This window comes from Salmo trutta, chromosome 12, assembly GCF_901001165.1.
Source record: "Salmo trutta chromosome 12, fSalTru1.1, whole genome shotgun sequence".
Taxonomy (NCBI): domain Eukaryota; kingdom Metazoa; phylum Chordata; class Actinopteri; order Salmoniformes; family Salmonidae; genus Salmo; species Salmo trutta.
The window spans coordinates 92,384,099-92,410,155 of record NC_042968.1 but is presented as its reverse complement, the minus strand read 5'-3'; the positions used below and the strand labels follow the sequence as shown (position 1 = coordinate 92,410,155).

The window sequence follows — 26,057 nt, the reverse complement described above, 5'->3', positions numbered from 1 at the left end:
GATATGTCCGATTTTAAAATAGCTTTTCGGATGAAGCACATTTTGCAATAATGTAAGTACATAGCCCGGCGTTACAGGGCTAGCTATTTAGACACCCTGCAAGTTTAGCCTTCACCAAAATCACATTTCCTATAAGAAAAATGTTCTTACCTTGCTTGTTCTTCATCAGAATACACTGCCAGGACTTCTACTTCAATAACAAATGTAGGTTTGGTCCCAAATAATCCATCGTTATATCCAAACAGCGACGTTTTGTTCGTGCGTTCTAGACACTATCCCAACGCTAAATCTCGGCCACGAGCATGACGCAAAATATGACAAAAAATTTCTAAATATTCCATTACCGTACTTCGAAGCATGTCAACCGCTGTTTAAAACCAATATTTATGCAATTTATCTCGTAGAGAAGCGATAATATTCCGACCGGGAATCTGCCTGTCTGTAAACTGAGGAAAAAACCGAAAGCCGGGGGCGGGGCGTGTCACGCGCCTAAGGCTTAGTCCATTGACTGACCACTCAGCATTTGCTCTCGTGTGCTTCAGCCAGGGCTTTGAATTACATCATTCCTGTTTTTCCCGGGCTGTGAGACTCCATTGTTGACGTGAGAAGTGTCACGTAAGAGCAGAGATCCTTTGTAAACGATAGAGATAATCAAGAAGGGCAAGAAATGTTCAGACAGGGTACTTCCTGAACAGAAGCATCTCAGGTTTTTGCCTGCCATAGGAGTTCTGTTATACTCACAGACACCATTCAAACAGTTTCAGAAACTTTGGAGTGTTTTCTCTCCAAAGCTAATAATTATATGCATATTCCAGTTTCTGGGCAGGACTAATAATCAGATTAAATCGGGTACGTTTTTTATCCAGCCGTGAAATTACTGCCCCCTAGATGTAAGAGGTTAAGTTTTCTGCGACTGCTGCAAGAGACCGGAGATTCTCTTCTCATCAACATGCGTCTGCGAGTGCCCAGTTACCACGGTAACGGCCCGCCCCTTAAAGGGGCAGCGACGTATGGAACGCTCCAAAAACAATTCATTCATTCACTTTCAGGTCATTTCTTATCATTAAAAAAATAAAAAATATATAAAAACATACACTCAATTTCTTAAAATTGTTCTCCTACATTTATTTGTTTTGCTTCTACATTTCATCCGTGACACGTCGTGCCTAAGAACAGACCTTAGTCGTGGTATATTGGCCTTATTGCTAAAATATACCATAATAACTCAGCACTTTTTTATTTATTTATTTATTTTATTTCACCTTTATTTAACCAGGTAGGCAAGTTGAGAACAAGTTCTCATTTACAATTGCGACCTGGCCAAGATAAAGCAAAGCAGTTCGACAACATACAAAAACACAGAGTTACACATGGAGTAAAACAACATACAATCAATGATGCAGTAGAAAAAAACTTTGTGGCAGGGCAGGACACTGTTGATTCTTGATGTTCAGTTGTAAGAATTTGTTTTCACTATTGTATCTAAATGATTTATTTTAACATACATTGGTTAAAAGACTCAATGAGCAATATACCATATTACTTCTTATTAGTAATAGATTTCTTGTTTTTAGAAACATCAGAATGAATTGCTTACTTTATTATTATTTTTTAAATGGCGAAATATATTTTGGCTGCTTAATTAACCAAAAAGTTAAATTTCAGGCCCTGATAGGAACTGGCCATTTGAACACTGTCTTTAGCCGTTAAACAATAGGGACTGACCACCTGACCAGCACTCACCTAGATCCTGATGGTGACTTCCTGCCATCTGGTCGGTGTCGTCCATCCTTCATGGATGGGGGGTCAAGGTCCATATTCATATCCTGACAAGCAGAAACCATAACATTTACAACATCAAAATTTGAATATTCCAAATCCTATGACCATTTTGGGGCGGCAGGGTAGCCTAGTGGTTAGAGCGTTGGACTAGTAACCGAAAGGTTGCTAGATCGAATCCCCGAGCTGACAAGGTAAAAATCTCTCGTTCTGCCCCCTGAACAAGGCAGTTAACCCACTGTTTCCCGGTAGGCCGTCATTGTAAATAAGAATTTGTTCTTAGCTGACTTGCCTAGTTAAAGTCACAGTAGAACAAAGTGTAAACGGTCGGTGGAGGAGCCAGCTACGACCCGGTCCGTTTTGTTTCATGTTTGTGACCTCATGAAAGACAATACAGCCACATTACCATAACTCTGTTTATACAGGTGGCTCAGTTATGAGATTTGCGTCTAATTATTGTATGAAATTAAATGAGTAAAGATGAAACTATTTGTAAAATGATGTAAGGTGATGTTAAACCTTTAATGAAAGATAATTGTATTACCTTTAAAAGTTTAACTAAGTCATTGGCCCGCCCCCGTGAGCATAAACATGACCTGGCTCATGGGACAGTCCTTTCCTACTGTTACAAATAAAACCCCCACCTGAAGAAATCCTCTTCAGACCACACGTACCTCGATGGACACTGAGGAGGTACAGGTTGAGTTAAGACCACAAAAACCTCAGTCTAAACGAAGGTTGTAATGGTTGTTGAATTCCTAACCATACCACATGGAGCATAGCCTACACGGGTGGAAATGGTTAAACTCTGAGACTATCGATCCCGACAGAATAAGAGCAAATCTTAGATACTAATTACTAGTCTGCAGCTAGAAATTATGTCAACCTGAAATGAGAAGACCGACAACCGCCTGAGACATCTATTCTATAAGAACATACTTACGTACTCTGAAAGTATCCATTCTAACCACGAAAGACCTCAGGGAAGCAGAGAGACACTCGGATGAATTTTCCAACAGAAGGACGGACGATTCCAACAGAAATCACGACGACACACTGATCGTAAATATATATATTGATTGCAATTATTCCCGAATGAGTGAGCGTTCATATGCAAGAGATTAGCATTTCAATTAATATAATTATCAACTGTGTAGTGACTAAGTCTGTCCCGCCCTTTTCAGTCCCCACCCACTTCCCTTTGTCCACCAAGCCGTCATATCGGCTTAGCCCACTAGGGAACCTCCCCTATCATTTCCTTGTAACCATATCTACTGTTTGTTTGTTTATGCATTTCTGTGATTATTTAGTTAGTAAATAAAATGATTTAGCCAACTGATGTCTGGATGATTCATAGTGAAGACTGGGTTCGTGCAGATAACCAACAATTTACGACGTTTGGAATGAGACTAAACGTGAGGTAAAGAATAATTCATTAATTAGAAGACTAATTGATCAGATATTAAAATATCTGAAGAGTTATATTAGGAAAATTATAATTTAGTAATCTGAAGATTTTTCTTGGTGCCCCGACTTCCTAGTTAATTACATTTACATGATTAGTTTAATCACGTAATAATAATTACAGAGAATTTATTTGATAAAACAACAGTCTTCAGTTTAATGATGCCAAAGACACGACAATGTTTTTAACCATTCATGCCTAATAAAAATCGACCGAACCTAATTCAAATCTATTAATGTACTAATCTCACCTGTTCTTGCTGGCCCACGTGTTGGCCGAAGGCGTCCTTGTTTGGAGGGTATCCCCCAGGGAAGCCTGGAGGTCCTGTACCAGGGAGGGGCTGGCCTGGAGGACCCACCATTCCTGGGTAGGCCTGGCCCGGCAGCAAACCATAGCCCTGGAGCTGGCCGTTAGGAGGGAGAGATATCTGGATGGAGGGAGAAAGATGGGGAGTTTTGTTTTAATACTGTGTGTGTGTTCTGAGAGAGAGAGAGAGAAAGGAGAGACGGAGAGAAGAGACACAAATAGTGAGCGAGAGCAGTTTATTACCTGGTGTGTGGGGTCCGTGTTTATTACCTGGTGTGTGGGGTCCTGGTCCGTGTTTATTACCTGGTGTGTGGGGTCCGTGTTTATTACCTGGTGTGTGGGGTCCTGGTCCGTGTTTATTACCTGGTGTGTGGGGTCCTGGTCCGTGTTTATTACCTGGTGTGTGGGGTCCTGGTCCGTGTTTATTACCTGGTGTGTGGGGTCCGTGTTTATTACCTGGTGTGTGGGGTCCGTGTTTATTACCTGGTATGTGGGGTCCGTGTTTATTACCTGGTATGTGGGGTCCGTGTTTATTACCTGGTGTGTGGGGTCCGTGTTTATTACCTGGTGTGTGGGGTCCGTGTTTATTACCTGGTATGTGGGGTCCGTGTTTATTACCTGGTGTGTGGGGTCCGTGTTTATTACCTGGTGTGTGGGGTCCGTGTTTATTACCTGGTGTGTGAGGTCCTGGATCATGCCCATCATGTGTTGTTGAAAGTGCTGGGGGAAACCTGGAGGCTGCTGGGTACTGTCAGAATGAAACAAATACACACAGTTAACATACAGACGCACAACACACACACACACTCATTGTATAAGGGGGGAAGGGTCTTACAAAGATGTCTGGTCCTTCTTCGATTCGTCGGCACCCTCAGGCTCATCGTCATAGTCAAAACGGTCCAACAGCGTCTAGACAAAGGAGAGGAGACAAGGAGAGGAGACAACGGAGAGGAGACAAAGGAGAGGAGACAAAGGAGAGGAGACAAAGGAGAGGAGACAAGGTTCAACTCGCACACATTGTTTTCCATTTCCAAGCCTGTCTGTTGTCAATAGCTGTATTGGAATACCTGTACTAACATACTGTATACTACATACTTAACGAGTTTATACACTACATAATATTAGTTCATTTTAGTACACTGTAAACTAACAGTATCCTTTCAGTTGAGCGGTACCAGCTCTTCGCCTGTCTACAGGAAGTTGATGCTGTTGCTAGGCAAACTCTTGCTAGCTAGTTAGCATAAGAAATGACTAGTTAAGACATTTTACGACTTCGGGTGTGTTCTTAAATTCAAAATGTGGAGTGCCAGAGTGTGCAGAGCATTGTCAGATTGTCCGTTTGTAAATTTAGACCGTTTTCGCTCTCCTAGGAGCTCACACTGGACGTTCGGGTGTCGAGGAGGTAGGGTTGATTTGAGCGTTCTGGCAGTCAAGAACCCAAGCTAACGTTGACTAGCTTGCTAGCTACTTCCAGACACAAATGAGACCATTCAAACCATTTTACTCACCCCAGCAAAGCTGGTTAGGCTGTTGTTATGTTATCCAGAGCGTTGGTGACTGTAACTATGCTGCTGGCAACAATTTAAATCCTTTATTTTTTTTTGCAGAGACGTTTACTGACACCGGCCATATTCAACGGGTGTAGAGCACTCGTAAATTCATTATTCTGTGCTCTGGTACACACAGACGAGAGTGCTCTGAAATCGGAGTATATAGCCAGAGCGAATTTATGAAAGCACCCGAATGTCCATTGAGAAAAAACACAACCACTATACCATTTAGCTAAGCTAAGAATGACGGGAATAATCAAGTCAATAAACGTTGGGTAAGCAACAGTTGAAGTCGGAAGTTTACATACACCTTAGCCAAATACATTTAAAAACTCAGTTTTTCACAATTCCTGACATTTAATCCTAGTAAAAAATCCCTGTCTTAGGTCAGTTAGGATCACAACTTGATTTTAAGAACGTGAAATGTCAGAATAATAGCAAAGAGAATGATTTATTTGAGCTTTTATTTCTTTCATCACATTCCCATCTTGGTTTCATCAGACCAGAGCATCTTGTTTCTCGTGGTCTGAGAGTCTTTAGGTGCCTTTTGGCAAACTCCAAGCGGGCTGTCATGTGCCTTTTACTGAGGAGTGGCTTCAGTCTGACCAATCTACCATAAAGGCCTGATTGGTGGAGTGCTGCAGAGATGGTTGTCTTTCTGGAAGGTTCTCCCATCTCCACAGAGGAACTCTGGAGCTCTGTCAGAGTGACCATCGGGTTCTTGGTCACCTCCCTGACTGAGGCCCTTCTCCCCCGATTTCTCAGTTTGGCCGGGCGGCCAGCTCTAGGAAGAGTCTTGGTGGTTCCAAACTTCTTCCATTTAAGAATGATGGAGGCCACTGTGTTCTTGGGGACCTTCAATGCCGCAGACATCTGTGCCTCGACTCAATCCTGTCTCAGAGCTCTACGGACAATTCCTTTGACCTCATGGCTTGCTTTTTGCTCTGACATGCACTGTCAACTGTGGGACCTTATGTAGACAGGTATGTGCCTTTCCACATCATGTCCAGTCTATTGAATTTACCACAGGTGTACTCCAATGAAGTTGTAGAAACATCTCAATGATGATCAATGGAAACAGGATGCACCTGAAGTCAATTTAGAGTCTCATAGCAAAGGGTCTGAATACTTATGTAAATAAGGTATTTCAGTTTTTTTTTTTTTTTTAACACATTTGCAAAAATGTCTAAAAACCAGTTTTCGCTTTGTCATTATTGGGTATTGTGTGTAGATTGATTCCATTGTAGAACAAGGCTGTAACGTAACAAAATGAAGAAAAAGTCAAGGGGTCTGAATACTTTCCCGAAGGCACTGAATGTGTTGAGATTTTCAGAAATGTCTTGCTTTGCTGCAGGTGTCTTTCTCTCGTGTTGGTCAGGTCTTACTGTCAACGAGAATGCGTTCTAAATGACTGCCCTGGTTAAATAAATAGTTTGGTTATTCTCATTAAAATCTATATCTAGGTTAGGTCGTTGTATTATTCAACATATCCCTGGGTACCTTTACTAGAGACAAGACATTGCCCATAACAACGATAATTTTGAAACACTATCAAACAACAAAACAAAAACTATTCTGAATCACCTTTACCCAGTCACTAACACCCCTGTGGGACAAGGAGGGAAACCCCACTCTGCGGTCACAGGTCGATAATAAGAAGAAGAACTCACAGCCACCTTGTCAAATGCCGTTTTCTGCTTGGTGGGCTCGCTGGAGGGGAGGGGGAGTCGCTGAGCGGCCGTACCTGGGGCGGGGGTGAGGGGCTGGAGATGGGGCTGGGAGTGGAGGTGGTGGAGGTTGGCTGGAGGCTGGGGTTGAGCCTGGGGATGGGGCTGGGAGTGGAGGTGGTGGAGGTTGGCTGGAGGCTGTGGTTGAGCCTGGAGATGGGGCTGAGCCTGGAAATGGGGCTGAGCCTGGAAATGGGGCTGAGCCTGGGGATGGGGCTGAGCCTGGGGATGGGGCTGAGCCTGGGGATGGGGCTGAGCCTGGGGATGGGGCTGAGCCTGGGGATGGGGCTGAGCCTGGGGATGGGGCTGAGCCTGGGGATGGGGCTGAGCCTGGGGATGGGGCTGAGCCTGGAGATGGGGCTGAGCCTGGGGATGGGGCTGAGCCTGGGGATGGGGCTGAGCCTGGGGATGGGGATGGGGCTGGGGATGGGGCTGAGCCTGGGGATGGGGCTGAGCCTGGGGATGGGGCTGAGCCTGGGGATGGGGCTGAGCCTGGGGATGGGGCTGAGCCTGGGGATGGGGCTGAGCCTGGGGATGGGGCTGAGCCTGGGGATGGGGTTGAACATGGGGGTGGCTGTGGGTCTGGGGCGGGAAGGGATGAGTCTGAGGCTTTAACGGATTTTGTTGGAAGTTCTGGAGCATTTGATGAAGCTGCAGAGAGAGAGAGAGAGTTGAGTTAGGACACTGGGGATGCCTGAAGATAGGACTAGCAACAAAAATAATTGTTGAGGGAAAAATATGCACAGACACACACACACACCTGTTGTCCCTTTGAAGACTGGAAGAGCTGAGCGACAGCGGCGAATGCGTCAGAATTCTGAAGCTGAGGGACAGGCGCCACAACAGTGTTTTCCGTTACTGAGGTGACCGGACCTTTAACTGGTGACGGGGATGAGGGGAAACCTGGAGGACAGAAGTACAAGAGAATGAGTCACGGATGGACGGAGGGACGTAATACCTGGGTCTGGGTTAACAGACAGACATCCTTAATACCTGGGTCTGGGCTAACGGAGACAGACAGACAGTAATACCTGGGTCTGGGTCGTCCATCTCGGTGTCTGCACCTGCAGCACTGCTGGAACCAGATGTAGCCATATCTAGAAGAGGCTGGATGATCTCCATCTTAAACACACCATTCTTCTGCCACAGATTCAACACACGCACTATCTTACTCTACAGATGGGAGGGAGAAAGAGGGAGAGAGAGGGAGAAAGAAATGAGGAGCAAGAGAGGGAGAGAGGGGAGGATAGTGAGAGAGAGAGAGAAATGAGGAGAGAGAGGAGAGAGAGAGAAAGGAGAGATTTGTTTGAGAAAGTACAGCGTCCTCAAGTATCCATCATAACTTCCACCACCACCACCATCATCATCATTTCCACCGTCAGCATGGTCTCACCCGTTCTTCAGTGGGACAGAGACAGAGGTTCTCAAACGTTCCCGTGATGTTCTTGGTGAACCGTGGCCCGAACACGTCCTTGTCCACGCCAAACTGATGACGAGACTGTCGGACGATGGAGTCCACAACATATAGACCTGCCACCTTGTACTCCGGCTTACACTGGGGGAGACGAGAGAGGGAGGAGCGAGAGGGAGATACAGACAGAAAGAGACGAGACACAGACAGACAGACAGACAGACAGACAGACAGACAGACAGACAGACAGACAGACAGACAGACAGACAGACAGACAGACAGACAGACAGACAGACAGACAGACAGAAAGAGAGTCAATTGAAAATGAAATGGAGAGAGAGAGGAGAGAGACAGTCAAAGAGAGAGAGAGAGAGACGAGACACAGACAGACAGACAAAGAGAGAGAGAGCGAGACAAAGAGACGAGACACAGACAAAGAGAGAGAGCGAGAGAGAGACAGAGAGAGCGAGAGAGAGAGCCAGACAAAGAGAGAGAGAGAGAGAGAGAGAACGTGAGATATATAGACATGTAGATATGTAGACATGTAGATATGTAGACATGTAGACATGTAGACATGTAGATATATAGACATGTAGATATATAGACATGTAGATATATAGATATATAGACATGTAGACATATAGACATGTAGATATATAGACATGTAGATATATAGACATGTAGATATATAGACATGTAGATATATAGACATGTAGATATATAGACATGTAGATATATAGACATGTAGATATATAGACATGTAGATATATAGACATGTAGATATATAGACATGTAGATATATAGACATGTAGATATATAGACATGTAGATATATAGACATGTAGATATATAGACATGTAGATATATAGATATATAGACATGTAGATATATACAAGTGAGTCTTCAGTGTAACATCCAGCACATCAACACTCCATATCCAGAAACAGCCCCCAATGCTAGGAAGTTAGAGATGTGGATAATGTATAGCTGTCTAATTCAAATCTGGACCTCGAAGCCAGTTCCACTGCTTTCTTCAATTCTTCCCCTTTTAAAAAAAAATCTGGGACTGATTTAGACCTGGGTCACCAGCTGGGTGCAATTAATTGCCAGGTAGAACAGAAAAGCAGCAGTAATTAGGGACCTAGTAAGGATAAGAGTTGACTATCCCTAAAGTATAGCATATAGTGTAGAAGATATGGCTCCTCACCTTTTTAATGAACTTCTCAACAATCTGAACCACGTGTTTATACAACTGGAAGAGGAGAAAAGAGATATTTAGTAACAGACACAGACGGAAGCCTAGTCAAGGACAAAAATGGAGATCCTCCATTTAGCCTGCTATCTAGTGCAGGACTAGGCTTCATTAAAAAGGATGCTAAGTGTGTGTGCTGGGTCGGCAGGGTAGCCTAGTGGTTAGAGCGTTGGACTTGTAACCGAAAGGTTGCTAGATCGAATCCCCGAGCTGACAAGGTAGAACATCTGTCGTTCTGCCTCCTGAACAAGGCAATTAAATCCACTGTTCCCTAGTAGGCCATCATTGAAAATAAGAATTTGTTCTTAACTGACTTGCCTAGTTAAATAAAGGTAAAATATATATTTAATGCTACCCTACCTGGATACGTTCAGTCAATGCACTAACGGGTAAATCCATTTTAAATCACTTTTTTTTTGCATCCTTTTGTTTAAAACAATAATAATAAATCATACGTTTTCCCATGGAAGAAGTGGTCAGAGAGTGACGTTTTTGGACCTGAAGGCAGAAACATTCAGAAACATTTTGCATAACATGAGACAGCCATGTCTACATCACTGGAAAATATAAAAGGCTTGAGTTTGATATCATTTAAAAAGCTTATAAACTGGGTTTCTATTTCATACATTTCTTGACAAAAAAAATTAAATAACAAATCGTTTTTTTTGTTGTTTTTTTTTACCTTTAAAGAGTGACTGCTGCTAAAAACCAACTAATTACTTTGAAAAATGGCAAGTGGCATTGATATGAGTCAGAAACATTTATTCTAATGTCAAAATTAACTACAAAGTGTAAATAGGATTATTTTGGTCATAAAGTCAGTCTGGTCTAAAATGGAGTTTGGAACCAGTGTGTCACCAACACTCGTAAATTCATTTAATTACGCTTTTTTTTGCCAACGTTTACCAACACCGGACATATTTAACAGTTGTTGAGCGTTCGTAAATTCATCAGTTATTCTGCGTTCTGGCACAGTGAAACGATGGGATCATGACAAATGTATTCACAAATGTAAAATCACCAATCCACAAAATGTATAATAGGTGGTTGGAGTTTGGTTGGTGCCCGGCGGTGGTGAGCAGCTAGACTATAGATTGATGGTTATGTATATTTAATCATCATCGTTATCGTCACTAGCATAGCTGACGTTAGCTAGCTAGCTACCAACTAGCTAGCTAGCTAACATTAGCCTACCTCAGTACAACTCAGATTTGACTTGGAAACACGATAACATTTCAAAAGAAGGCACATAATTGTGATGACGCCATTTTGACTTTAGACCTTAGCCTGCTAACTATGACTGAGGGGGCTACTGTATCTTAGCTAGCTAACTATGACTGAGGGGACTACTGTACCTTAGCTAGCTAACTATGACTGAGGGGACTACTGTACCTTAGCTAGCTAACTATGACTGAGGGGACTACTGTACCTTAGCCTGCTAACTATGACTGAGGGGACTACTGTATCTTAGCTAGCTAACTATGACTGAGGGGACTACTGTACCTTAGCTAGCTAACTATGACTGAGGGGACTACTGTACCTTAGCTAGCTAACTATGACTGAGGGGACTACTGTACCTTAGCTAGCTAACTATGACTGAGGGGACTACTCTACCTTAGCCTGCTAACTATGACTGAGGGGACTACTGTACCTTAGCTAGCTAACTATGACTGAGGGGACTACTGTACCTTAGCTAGCTAACTATGACTGAGGGGACTACTGTACCTTAGCCTGCTAACTATGACTGAGGGGACTACTGTACCTTAGCCTGCTAACTATGACTGAGGGGACTACTGTACCTTAGCTAGCTAACTATGACTGAGGGGACTACTGTACCTTAGCTAGCTAACTATGACTGAGGGGACTACTGTACCTTAGCTAACTAACTATGACTGAGGGGACTACTGTACCTTAGCTAGCTAACTATGACTGAGGGGACTACTGTACCTTAGCTAGCTAACTATGACTGAGGGGACTACTCTACCTTAGCCTGCTAACTATGACTGAGGGGACTACTGTACCTTAGCTAGCTAACTATGACTGAGGGGACTACTGTACCTTAGCTAGCTAACTATGACTGAGGGGACTACTGTATCTTAGCTAGCTAACTATGATTGAGGGGACTACTGTATCTTAGCTAGCTAACATTAGCATTGCTATATATTGTAGAAGAACTTTGCTAGTAACATTAATGGCAATCTCTCTAAAGTAAATTTGACAAAGTCATATAAATGGCAAAGTTGTTTCCTACTAATTATTTCCCTACTTTAGCAATGTCATCGTATTTCCATGCCACTCTAAGTTAGTGTAATTTAGACGAAACAATCACATTACCCTCCTAGGGAACAAATAAATATTGGATGCAGCTGTGGTGGTAGCAGCTAACTCATGTCTACAACAGTGTACTAACTAGCAGCAACAAACCCAATCCAATCCAGGGCCGTAGCAAAACATGTCCCAGTTGGTTGCATAGTGTAACATGTCCCAGTTGGTTGCATAGTGTAACATGTCCCAGTTGTTTGCATAGTGTAACATGTCCCAGTTGTTTGCATAGTGTAACATGTCCCAGTTGGTTAAATAGTGTAACATGTCCCAGTTGGTTGCATAGTGTAACATGTCCCAGTTGGTTACATAGTGTAACATGTCCCAGTTGGTTACATAGTGTAACATGTCCCAGTTGGTTACATAGTGTAACATGTCCCAGTTGGTTGCATAGTGTCCATTGAAAGAGGGGGGGGCAGGAAGCCTAGTAGTTAAAACATTGGACCAGTAACCGAAAGGTTTCTGGATCGAATCTCCGAGCTGACAAGGTAAAAATCTGTCGTTCTGTCCCTGAACAAGGCAGTTAACCCACTGTTTCCCGGTAGGCCGTCATTGTAAATAACAATTTGTTCTTAACTGACTTGCCTAGTTAAATAAAGGGTTAAATACATTTTCAAAAATTTAAAAAGAGTGTAAACGGCATCACTGGCCTGAATCCGATCTCGAGCCAGTCAGTCTATAAAGCACAGAATTAACTTCCAAACGAGATTACCTTATTTCTCGAGCTATGTTTATAATTGAGGGTTGATGACAATCGTCGACCCTGTTTTTCTGTTAGACAGAGTTCACAGTTGGGTGCCAGACTCGTCATGAACGGACACTGGAATCTACCAGAAGGAGCAAAAGTGTGTATCATAACACGTCCAGCAATGTGACTGCAATGGTTTAACGACCTCAGAAAAATAAATTGCATTCACTGTTCACTTGCTATTTTAACAGCTTGTCAAGCAAGACCTCAGAATGAAAATGCCACTGCCAGTCTCCCTCGACATCCTATGATAGAAGTACCCCTGTGACACCTCCTCCGTTGTTGCCCGTCTCCCTCGACATCCTATGTAACAGACACGCCATCACGAGGCCTTTGATAGTGACCCGAGTTACTGCCTTGAGGACACTGACGGCTTCATCAACAACGACAGGTAATGTGTTATGTGAAAAGTTGTATAAAAAATAACCGGCTTGATAAACTAGTAGGCCAAGCAGATACGACTAGTAGAATCATTAGCAAAAAATCTTTGTCCTTTCTTTGGAACAAAATTCAAATTGACCACTTGGCTGTCTATTATATATCCCTGTCACAGGCCCTCCCAGTCAACACCATCTCATAAGACTGACTGATGCAGTTCTGGAGATGTCCAGTTTGCAGCTGAACATGCAGTATCGACAAGACCAGCACGGGGACCCTCATCAACATCATGCAGACATGACCTCTCTGTGAGCGTTCCTATGACTGGAACAGGCAGACATGACTAACCTAGCCTAGTGGAACCAGCCTGATCACTGTGTTTTTATTTATTTCACCATAATTTAACCAGGTAGGCAAGTTGAGAACAAGTTCTCATTTACAATTGCGACCTGGCCAAGATAAAGCAAAGCAGTTCGACAACATACAAAAACACAGAGTTACACATGGAGTAAAACAACATACAATCAATGATGCAGTAGAAAAAAATAAGACTATATACAATGTGAGCAAATGATGTGAGATAATGGAGGTAAAGGCAAAAAAATGCCATGGTGGCAAAGTAAATAAAGTATGGCAAGAAAAACACTGGAATGGTAGATTTGTAGTTTGAAGAAAGTTAAAAGTTAAAATATAAATAATATGGTGCAAAAGAGCAAAATAAATAAATACAGTAGGGGAAAAGGTAGTAGTTTGGGCTCAATTAAAGATGGGCTATGTACAGGTGCAGTGATCTGTGAGCTGCTCTGACAGCTGGTGCTTAAAGCTAGTGAGGGAGATAAGTGTTTCCAGTTTTAGAGATTTTTGTAGTTCGTTCCAGTCATTGGCAGCTGAGAACTGGAAGGAGAGACGACCAAAGGAGGAGTTGGCTTTAGGGGTGACCAGAGAGATATACCTGCTGGAGCGCGTGCTGCAGGTGGGTGCTGCTATGGTGACCAGTGAGCGGAGATAAGGGGGGACTTTACCTAGCAGGGTCTTGTAGATGACCTGGAGTGTTCACCATATAATGTCCAGGGTATAACCTAGCCTAGTGGAACCAGCCTGATCACCATATAATGTCCAGGGTATAACCTAGCCTAGTGGAACCAGCCTGATCACCATATAATGTCCAGGGTATAACCTAGCCTGGTGGAACCAGCCTGATCACCATATAATGTCCAGGGTATAACCTAGCCTGGTAGAACCAGCCTGATCACCATATAATGTCCAGGGTATAACCTAGCCTGGTGGAATTTGATGATATCTGAAGTGAAATAGAAAGCTTGGTTCCACCAAGCTAATCATAACCACCATTGACAATGTAATCAGTGTGTGACCGACCAGTATCTTTAATGAGGAGCCAGGAGCTGATCTATGCTGCTATGCCCATCAATGACCTCACCTCCAACAATGAGGAGAACAGAATTAGGTAGGTTTAGTTTAGTCTGATCTCTCTCTCTCTCTCTCTCTCTCTCTCTCTCTCTCTCTCTCTCTCTCTCTCTCTCTCTCTCTCTCTCTCTCTCTCTCTCTCTCTCTCTCTCTCTCTCTCTCTCTCTCTCTCTCTCTCTCTCTCTCTCTCTCTCTCTCTCTCTCTCTCTCTCTCTCTCTCTCTCTCTCTCTCTCTCTCTCTCTCTCTCTCTCTCCTCTCTCTCCTCTCTCTCTACTTATATAAGATGATGTGATGAAGTCTAGACAGACAGACAGGCTTGATACTGATATCTCGGAATTGAGAGAGACCTGGTGCAGCATAAACATTTAACTACATCACTTGTATTTTATTTTGTATTACTTAAATGGTATCAGTTAATATGGGGAGGGAGAAACCCTGGGTATTCTGCACCAGGAGCAGTTAATATGGGGAGGGAGAATCCCTGGGTATTCTGCACCAGGATCAGTTAATATGGGGAGGGAGAAACCCTGGGTATTCTGGACCAGGATCAGTTAATATGGGGAGGGAGAAACCCTGGGTATTCTGCACCAGGATCAGTTAATATGGGGAGGGAGAAACCCTGGGTATTCTGCACCAGGATCAGGGAACTAATAACTAACAGGTGTCAGGCTGTTCTAGAGAACTATGGTAGACTGTTAAGGTTGGCTAAGGTTCATTGTTATTCAAAAACATTTTAACAATAATAATAATAAGATATAGTTTGACAACCCTGTTTATAAGCTTTTTAAATGATATCAAACTCAACCCTTTTATGTATTCCAGTGATGTAGACATGGCTGTCTCATGTTATGCAAAAATGGATCAACTTTTGAGCACCTTTTATCTCCTGAATGTTTCTGCCTTCAGGTCCAAAAACATCACTTTCTGACCACTTCTTCCATGGGAAAACATGTTTGGAAAGTTTTGTTTAAAACAAAATGGATTCTATCGAAAAGTGATTGAAATCAAAATGGATTTACCTTTAACACTAGTTAGAATTGAAATCGGGGAAATGGTTTAGTTGTCAGAATCTCACAGTAACTCTTTAATCTGTGTCTGGCTGGTTTAGTGGTTTTATCACACACACACGCTGTCCCTGTCGAAAGCATGACTTCTCTAACCTCCACAAAGCACAGATTTTATAACGCCACTACTCTCATACCATACACAACTTACCTTCATAGCTTTGATGGCTGACTTGGTGATGGATATCATCTTGGCTCGAGATATTGGGGGCTTCATGTCCATCAAGGAGAACAGCTGAGAGAGAGAGAGCGCGAGAGAGAGAGGACGAACAAAAAAAAAAAAAAACAGGTCACAACTCCTGCAGCTCTGTCGTACAGCGGGTCTGTACATAGTCAACGGTACGCGTCGAGGTGACTCCTACACCTCAAATCAAAAACAAATCTTATTGGTCACGTACACATATCTTGCAGAGGTTATCGCAGGGGAAGCGATATGCTTGTGTTTCTAGCTCCAACAGTACAGTAATACCTAATGCTTGTGTTTCTAGCTCCAACAGTGCAGTAATACCTAATGCTTGTGTTTCTAGCTCCAACAGTGCAGTAATACCTAACGATACAAAACAATACACACAAATCCAAAAATTAAAAAGAAAGGAATTAAGAATAAGAAATACCAGGACGCACAAATTAGTTGAACAGCCATGATTTCTCTCAAAACAGTCTACGACAAAACTGGCATACGCCTGTCCATGCTACCACTTTATTTTATATAACTAAACCAAGATAGACCACAGCTTGTCGTTTCCAATGGGATCAAACGAGTCATAGTGGGCAGAGCCAAGCACGCGCTAGCGATATCCTATTGGAGCGTTCTAGTATGCATCTGCATATTTGCGTTAGGGAACGCCTACTCTGAAGCCTTTGCACTCCTTCTAAACAGCGCGATTTTGTAAAAACTTTTGCAAAAGGGCAAATTATACAAAACAGTGCACTGTATTGAGATCAAGTAGTTCATCGATGAAAAACTGCAGAATGTCAGCCAAAATCCATCTCCTTTCATCTTCTCTCACTGCCCACCACTGGGCTTCCTCTCACTACCATATTTGGTAGTGACTGGAAAAGCCAAACTGGATGCTTCACATTTATACATCCAGTGAAATATCTGGTTCATTGTTCCATCTTTGACGGTAGATTGCAAGCTACAGCTAGCTTACCCCACTCATAGACGCTAACTGATTTAGCTCCTTATTGACAAGACTCCCTTCTGACTGGGGGAGTTTTGATAAGAGCCCTGACGCTTTCTCTAAACATTAAAAAGGGCTAATGTAGCCGGGGTTTTTTTTTTAATCTCAATATCGAATAGTTTCTGGGTAACAATTAAAAAAAGGTGTTATGCAAACATTTAAAAAATTAAATAAAATGTGGAATTGTAATTTCAGAAAATGTCCATAATATATCTGGAGCTAGTAGTGAAATTTTAGTGTTTGACATTATTACTTATTGCCAGTGTTGTGATTGACTGTGATATCCGTCTATCGATTTCTCCTGCTGGTGCGACTTCTGTCTAAATTGGAAAGCTGTTCTGACTCTTTGACTGTGTTTTCTAGTGGAAATCAACTGTCATTTTTTGGTTGCTAAAATTCTACACTCTTCACTCAATTTCAGTTAGTGAGAAAAACAGGCACTGAATAGTGTAGTTAATCATTGTACTAAGCTGCTGTGAAATATATTTTTTAAACTAAAATAAAAAAATAAATGCGCATTTGGCAAGTATTCAGTCCCATTGGACTTTTTCTACATTTTGTTACATTACAGCCTTATTCTAAAATATTTTTCCTCCCTCATCAATCTACACACAATACCCCATAATGACAGAGCAAAAACTGGTTTTTAGAAATTGTTGCAAATGTATTAAATATAAAACAATTGAAATATCACATTTACATAATTATTCAGACCCTTCACGCCGTACTTTGTTGAAGCACCTTTGGCAGCGATTACAGCCTAGAGTCTTCTTGGGTTTGACGCTACAAGCTTGGCACACCTGTATTTGGGGAGTTTCTCCCATTCTTCTCTGTAGATCCTCTCAAGCTCTGTCAGGTTGGATGAGGAGCGTCGCTGCACAGCTATTTTCAGGTCTCTCCAGAGATGTTCGATCGGGTTCAAGTCCGGACTCTGGCTGGGCCACTCAAGGACATTCAGAAACTTGTCCTGAAGCCACTACTGCATTGTCTTGGCTGTGTGCTTAGGGTCGTTGTCCTGTTGGAAGGTGAACCTTCACCCCAGTCTGAGGTCCTGAGCAGGTTTTGCCCAAGGATCTCTCTGTACTTTGCTCTGTTCATCTTTCCCTTGATCCTGACTCCATCCCAGTCCCTGCTGCTGAAAAACATTCCCACAGCATGATGCTGCCACCACCATGCTTCACCTTAGGGATGGTGCCAGGTTTCCTCCAGATGTGAAACTTGGCATTCAGGCCAAAGAATCTTGTTTCTCATGGTCAGAGTCCTTTAGGTGTCTTTTTGCAAACTCCAAGCAGGCTGTCATGTGCCTTTTACTGAGGAGTGGCTTCTGTCTGGCCACCCTACCACAAAGGCCTGATTGATGGAGTGCTGCAGAGATGGTTGTCCTTCTGGAAGGTTCTCCCATCTCCACAGAGGAACTGCGGAGCTCTGTCTGAGTGACCATCGGGTTCTTGGTCACCTCTGTGACCAAGGCCTTTCTCCCCCGATTGCTCAATTTGGACAGGCGGCCAGCTCTAGGAAGAGTCTTGGTTGTTCCAAACATCTTCCATTTAAGAATGATGGAGGCCACTGTGTTCTTGGGGACCTTCAATGCTGCAGAAATGTGTTGGTACCCTTTCCCAGATCTGTGCCTCGACACAATCCTGTCTCAGAGCTCTACTGACATTTCCTTCGACCTCATGGCTTGGTTTTTGCTCTGACATGCACTGTCAACAGTGGGACCTTATATAGACAGGTGTGTGCCTTTCCAAATCATGTCCAGTCTATTTAATTTACCACAGGTGGACTCCAATCAAGTTGTGGAAACATCTCAATTATGATCAATGGAAACAGGATGCACCTGAGCTCAATTTTGAGTCTCATAGCAAAGGGTCTGAATACTTATGTAAATAAGGTATTTCGGTGTTTTTTGCAAAAATGTATTTTCGTCATTATGGGGTATCGTGTCTAGATTGAGGAGAAAACAATATTTAATACATTTTAGAATAAAACTAACTTAACAAAATGTGGGAAAAGTGAAGGGGTCTGAACACTTTCTGAATGCACTATTGCTTCTTTGCAAAAAGCAATTTCTCAAGCAAAAATTTTTCTTGAACTTTCTGGGAGTGGTCTGAGTTGGGAGGGAAAATGTTTTCGGCAGAGATGTTTGAAACTCTCTTTCTTATTGGTCTATTAACTAATTTACCGCCTGGTGATGTCACAAGACAGGCCAAAACTCCATCCCAACAAAACAGGCTGAAATGTCAGGCAGTCTTTTCAAAACAGCTCTTACACTGAAAGGGCATTATCATTTTCACAATTTCACAGTATTATTCCAACCTCACGGTGTGGAAATCTTTTTATAAAAACACAGGGGGGGGGGGAAATAAAAAACATTTTTGACTACACTTGGCTTTTAACACAAATCGCTTGAGGTACAGTTTGGGAAATATAGCGAACACATCTTTAAAGTCAGCGAGAAATTATTTTCAAAAAACAAAAAAAGGTTAAATGACAACACACATTTTATAGGGTTATTGTTTCCACACAGACATAACTCCATGTTACAGCTCATTGTTTATGGAAAGCAGACGGAAGACAGAGTGGACTACCTGTGTTAATTAGCTATCTGCGTCTCCGAACACCGGGGTATAAACAGAAGACGGACTGAACGTGATAAAATGTTTATCACTGAAAAATACTTTTGGGTGCAACTGTGTTAACCTGTTAAAACAGTGTACATAAGTGTGTATTTTGCATTTGTGAAATTATTTTAATGTGTGATATGAAAGTAGAGGGATTTATTTTTCTAGAACCGTACCACAATTGACAAACGATTGATGTTTAGACGGAGCGTTTGGCTGTTTTGGCTTCCAGAGCCAATTCACCTTTAAAACAGAACATATTAAGGTCCTTGGACTATAAGGAGTATCCAATGACATATATAAACATTATCATACTCCTCCTTTTGGGAAGTGAATCAGGGAAAAACAATATCCCCACATTAAAAAAAACTGCCAATTCAAGTGGTCCCGTGTGGCTCAGTTGGTAGAGCATGGTGTTTGCAACGCCAGGGTTGTGGGTTCGATTCCCACGGGGGACCAGTACGGAATACATTTTTTTAATGAAATGTATGCATTCACTACTGTAAGTCGCTCTGGATAAGAGCGTCTGCTAAATGACTAAAATGTAAATGTAACATGGGAAGACAATTCATATGTAAAGTATCGAAATGATCAGTGTAGAAAATGTCCTCTTGACAGCTTGTGGTACTGCGTAACCATAGCAACGCATGTAATACGCTAGTTAGCTAACTAGCTAACAAAAAAACGATAACCCCATTGTTGATGTTATTAATTAATAAGCATAGATTATGTTGTTATATATATATGTGTGTGTGTGTCCAGTTTAACTGCTGTTTTTATGTATTTTATAATAATCCTTTCATAACTGTTGAACAAATATTGTGCATTGACAATAAAATGTAGTTAATGTTAGCAGCCAGCCTACTGCTAGGGACTCCAAACGTTCAGGCTGCTTGCTGCACTGTCACTATGGAAGCTCTAGTCCAGAGCGTCTGGTTAAATTGTGGTTTAGGAGTATTTTAAAACTCTGTGGTTAAAGTAGTGACAAATGATATTGTTGTAAAAAATCTGTGAGTGTGATTCATTTATTATCAACCTAAATTATTTTGACATTATGAATAATGTCCCTATGGTGGACAGAACGTGTTACTACATTATGTTTTCTCCACACAAATATTACAGGAAAAAACATCCTTTTTTTTTTTTACCTCAGATTGATGGTTAAGTATTAAAGTTTAGTCATCATGATCTCACAAAATCGATTGCTTAAAAAAAAAGATCAATATCTTTGGTTTAGTACCAGTGTTTTTGTCACATGCGCCAGTCCGTAGTGGGACTTAGAAAGGCAGCTGTTATTTTCAGATCCCGTATTGGGTTCTCCTCCTATAAACGTGTGTTGTCTCACATGATTTCAGGGTAAAGTTATCACTAAAATGAAAGCCAACCCAATGTTGCTATTTAGAAACAACTCCTTTTTCTCCGTATTGGCAATCTACCAAAATCATTTCCTCACAGAGATACAGTATACTGTACGTTGATAAAATGGCTGACATGTAATATACACAAGTTCATTGAGGTTTGTCTGTTAGAAGAGAGAAAACGGTCGCCGCTGTTAAAGAGTACATAATACCCATAAAACCTAGCTGTCAAAACAGGGAAATGGTTCCAATCATTTTTTTGGGACCGGTCACTCGACTGGAATTTATTAGCTTGTTCTACTGTAATTAATAGCTTGCGCCAATTAATCCCTCACATTGATATTGAATTGAAATCAATGGAACTGGGACAATTATGACACCTCCATAATACCCATAAAACCTAGCGGTCAAACAAGGAAATTGGTTCCAATTGTTTTTCCACCATTTTTCCCAAAAGCGGATTATAGAAACGCTTAAAATAAGGTCTGTGTTTCGTGCAGACGTACCCTGGTGTGACGTTTTGATAACCGTGTAAATCTTTCTGAGAAGGCGATTTTTAATTTGCGCAATCTATTATTAATTACAATAGAACAAGCTAATCAATTCCAGTCAAGTGACCACTTGGTAAATATTGGTGAGCAGCCGTTTATAAAAGGTACTAATTTAGCAAAATACCAAGTAATCTGAACACAAGTGTGGCATGTGTGTATTGAGTAACTTTATGTATTTTGGTCTTCAAAATATCACAACGTATTTCAGCATATTGATTTTAAATTTGGACATTTAAAACCAGTCAAGTCACAAATTTGATGACTTGAGACTCGACAGAAAATAAAATAACTTGAGACTTGATATGGACCATCAAGACTCGGGACTCGACTTTGACTTGAGACTGATGACTTGAAATGATCTGGCCAGGTTTTGTAACGTTATGTCAGTCATTTTTTGTGGCACAGGGTCCGAGGAGTACTCGCCACACAGCCAGAGACAGTGGCCGTTACATCGCTGTCGCTTCTGATTGGACTATCAAACTTTCAATCAACAGAGGTCAGGTGAGCTAGTGAACCAATGGTGGATTTTCTGTACAGCTATAGGGTCGGGTACAACACAGACGTCAACTTGAAAAAAGAGAGGATAACCATAATAAATAAATATGCAGCTCCAAAAAAAAAAAAATGTTTGTGATCAAGAATGTAAAGTGTTTATTTTGCAAGCTCCGGGCATCAAGGAACAATTACTAACATAGGGTATCGTTTCCTTTGTTCATATTTCCTGGGTTATGTTATTAAGAGTTCTGTCTCTCTGTCATTCTGGTTGTGCGTAATAGGAAGGTGCGCGTATCAGTGCCCATAGAAGTTAGTTATGTGGCTTGTGCACCAAACTTTGGAGTCAGTATGATAAATACGAGAAAATGGACGTACCTGTGCTTATATGTACCTGTTTGAGAACCTGTTAGATTTGATTTGGTTTCTTAAGGGGAGATTGCACAGTCTTGCCCTGTCCGTTCAGATAATACAGGTTTAGCGTGATACAGAGGCTATTTGTTTTGGGGCTTTTCTCTGTGTAGATTTGGTAAATCTACTTGTATATTTAGTATGATACGGGGCATTCAGCATTGGATCGCCATGACCAGTAAATAAATCTGTTTTTACAGTGAACCACTTTTTAGATTCATTATTATTGAACGACAATTGCCATTTACTTTTACTGACTTTATGGGGAAATAACTATTCCATAAAATTGATCTTAAAATTGGTCGGCAATATTGAAAACATTATTATGGGATTATGCATGTCCAGCTTTACATTCTAGTAATCCAGGCTGTATCATATCTGGCCGTGATTGGGAGTCCCATAGGACGGCGCACAATTGGCCCAGTCGTCGTCCAGGTTTGGCCGGTGTAGGCCGTCATTGTAAATAATAATTTGTTCTTAACTGACTTGCCTAGTTAATTAAAAATAATCAACATTGTGTTGCATTTCAACTGCTACAGGATTTGGAAGATAAATGTTTTTTTTTCTTCAGTACAGACACTAATACATACTTTTTGTTTTTTTAAACAACATATAGTATTGTATGAACTTGAATAGAAGTCAGTCATTTCTCAATAAAAAAAAAAGTTTTTTATAGAGTTCTTATATTGCAGTCCCCACCCCAACAAATAAATATTTAAATGGAATGTATTTTTGTTCTTGAAACATGACATTGAAATACTGTAGATTCCCATTCATTCCTATGGAGGCTGTTCTTGAAACATTAACATTGAAATACTGTAGATTCCCATTCATTCCTATGGAGGCTGTTCTTGAAACATTACATTATATAAATATTTAAATTAAATGTATTTTTGTTCTTGAAACATTAACATTAAAATACTGTAGATTCCCATTCATTCCTATGGAGTCTGTTCTTGAAACATTAATATTGAAATACTGTAGATTCCCATTCATTCCTATGGAGTCTGTTCTTGAAACATTTTAGATTTAGATTTTAGTCATTTAGCAGACGCTCTTATCCAGAGCGACTTACAGTAGTGAATGCATACATTTCATCCAATTTCACACATTTTTTTTTCTGTGCTGGCCCCCCGTGGGAATCGAACCCACAACCCTGGCGTTGCAAACACCATGCTCTACCAACTACTGTAGATTCCCATTCATTCCTATGGAGGCTGTTGCTGACTGTCATAATGGTGGTCGGTGCCTCCAGGACAGCGCCCCCTGTCGGTCATTTAGTGAACTGGATGCTGATTGGCTGAAAGACGCGGCATATCTGACCATATACCAGTGTTTTAACTCTTATTACGTTGGTAACCAGTTCATAATAGCAATAAGGCACCTCGGGTGGTTTGTGGTATATATATATATATATGGCCAATATACCACGGCTAAGGACTGTATCCAGGCGCTCAGCGCGTTGTTCAAAAGAAAAGCCCTTAGCCGTGGTATATAGGCCATATACCACACCCCTCGGGCTTCATTTATTAAATATATATATATATATATATCATTGGAAGTAACGTTAGGCTCTCTTATTGTTGGAGATATTACAGCTAGCTAAGCGTTCTTCAATGTTTCCTGTGTTAGCCAATGTGGCTAACTAGCTTAACCGAATCATGGTTTGTAAACTGGGAACACAGTTACGACCGGAAGTGACTTTTCGTAGCATGTTAATAACATAACATATTTTTAACTAGCCCCTCTATTAACATCATTTCATAATCTTAACTTAAAAATCTCCTAACCTGACACGTAATTATCCTAACCTGCTGCTAACATGCTACAGGGGGAAAAAAAAGTTATATTCCAGGTCGTAACGTTAGCTGTACTCCCTCTAGTCACAACCCGAATCATTGTTAGCTATTTAAACTAGCTAACGTTAGTTATGTAAAAAAAATATATATATATTTTTAAAAAAAACCTTTGACAGCAGCTGTTATTTTGTTCTAACTAGCAGAAGTCAAGTTACTTGCTAAGTTAACATGCTGTAAACTATCGTGTTGGATGTCGATAACTAACTAGCTAGCAAGCTAACGTTAGCTACCTAGTCAACGTAGCCGTTTCAATACTGCATGATAGCTAACGTAAACGTTCGTTTTAAAAAAACTTTCACATATCGAGCAAGTCATAAAATGAAGAAAGAAAAAAAAACACCTTTTAACGGGAAAGTATTCAACAACAAAAAATACATAATCCTGATTTAGAGCTGTTACTGATACACAGATAGGTAGCTAGCTAGTTTAAGGCTAAGGCCTCCATAAACAGGCCTTCTCGCCCGTCTCCACAACACCACACACACACACGACGGTCCCCATTTTTATTAACGGACGAAATTAAACACAGTCTCGACGCTCTGCGGGACAACTCACCTCATGGTTGAAAGCGTTTACGGCGTCCATGTTTTTCCCTTAGCAGCAAATCCCTGCACTAAGTATCCAACTATCCGTTATGACAGGGATAACATGTCCGCTCTCTAGTTGCAGAAGGGTATGGGAGCAAGGCAGAACGGTTTTGGAGTAGTTGTAACATTTGACCACACGGTGGGGGTATTGTATATGGATTTATCTGTGGCCCGTAGATGGGATTGAGGGTAGTTATAATATTTGGCCACACGATGGCGATATTGTATATGGATTTATCTGTGGCCCGTAGATGGGATTGAGGGTAGTTATAATATTTGGCCACACGGTGGCGATATTGTATATAGATTTAACCATGACCCAGTTGATTTTTTTTTTTGAATCAATACAATGTACCGTTATGTTCTTATTTTCTAGGTATACAATGTATTCATTTCATCTGAATTGTGTCAAATGTATGTTTTGGAAATGTTTTTGAAGATATATATACACTGAACAAAAATATAAAACGCAAAATGTAAAGTGTCAGTTTCATGACCTGAAATAAAAGATCCCAGACATTTTCCATATGCACAAAAAGCTTATTTCTCTCAAATGTTGTGCACAAATTTGTTGACATCCCTGTTAAGTGAGTATTTCTCCTTTGCCAAGATAATACATCCACCTGACGGGTGTGGCATATCAAGTAGCTGATTAAACAGCATGATCATTACACAGGTGCACCTTGTGCTGGGGACAAAAGGCCACAATAAAATGTGCAGTTTTGTTACACAAAACAATGCCACAGATGTCTCAAAGTTTTATTCACCTGAACTGTTGCCAGAGAATGTAATGTTAATTTCTATACCAACATGGTTTTAGAGAATTTAGCAGTACATTCAACCGGCCTCACAACCGCAGACCACCTGTAACCACGTCAGCCCAGAACCTCCACATCCAGCTTCTTCCCCTGCGGGATCGTCTGAAACCAGCTATCCGGACAGCTGATGAAACTGAGGAGGAGTATTTTTGTCTGTAGTAAAACCTTTTTGTGGGGAAAAACTCATTCTGATTGGCTGGGTCTGGCTCCCCAGTGGGTAAGCCTGGCTCCCAGGTGGGTGGGCCTATGCCACCACTGCTACACCCCTGCCCAGTCATGTGAAATCTATAGATTAGGGCCTAATTTATTTATTTAAATTGACTGATTTCTTTATATGAACTGTAACTGAGTAAAATTGTTTTAATTGGTGCATAGTATAAGATTTCATTATTATTACCTTTATTTAACTAGGCAAGTCAGCTAAGAACAAATTGTTATTTACAATGACAGCCTACCGGGGAACAAGTGGGTTAACTACCTTGTTCAGGGGCAGAATGACAGATTTTTACCTTGTCAGCTCAGGGATTTGATCTAGCAACCTTTCAATTATTAGTCCAACGCTCTAACCACTAGGCTACCTGCTGGTTATTAGTCCAACGCTCTAACCACTAGGCTACCTGCTGGTTATTAGTCCAACGCTCTAACCACTAGGCTACCTGCCGCACCCAGACATTGTAATTATGTACTAATTAATTCACATACGAAATACGAATTTGACCTCGATACAACTCCTACTGAATGGGCCTGTA

At 41.4% G+C, this 26,057-nt stretch overlaps 1 protein-coding gene across 1 annotated transcript in view; it reads right to left on the bottom strand.

Moving 5' to 3' along the window:
- Positions 1-24,628, bottom strand: part of scaf4a (SR-related CTD-associated factor 4a) — a 36,812-nt gene extending 12,184 nt beyond the window's left edge. The window contains exons 1-11 of the mRNA XM_029766745.1: positions 24,459-24,628; positions 15,579-15,662; positions 9,445-9,489; positions 8,221-8,382; positions 7,859-8,000; positions 7,588-7,730; positions 6,771-7,478; positions 4,386-4,459; positions 4,223-4,298; positions 3,495-3,671; positions 1,744-1,826 (exon numbers count right to left, since the gene is read on the bottom strand). Coding sequence (XP_029622605.1) covers positions 1,744-1,826; positions 3,495-3,671; positions 4,223-4,298; positions 4,386-4,459; positions 6,771-7,478; positions 7,588-7,730; positions 7,859-8,000; positions 8,221-8,382; positions 9,445-9,489; positions 15,579-15,662; positions 24,459-24,488 — 1,724 coding nt within the window. The 5' untranslated portion in view covers positions 24,489-24,628. The remainder of the gene's footprint in view (positions 1-1,743; positions 1,827-3,494; positions 3,672-4,222; positions 4,299-4,385; positions 4,460-6,770; positions 7,479-7,587; positions 7,731-7,858; positions 8,001-8,220; positions 8,383-9,444; positions 9,490-15,578; positions 15,663-24,458) is intronic.
- Between the last annotated feature and the right edge of the window lie 1,429 nt (positions 24,629-26,057).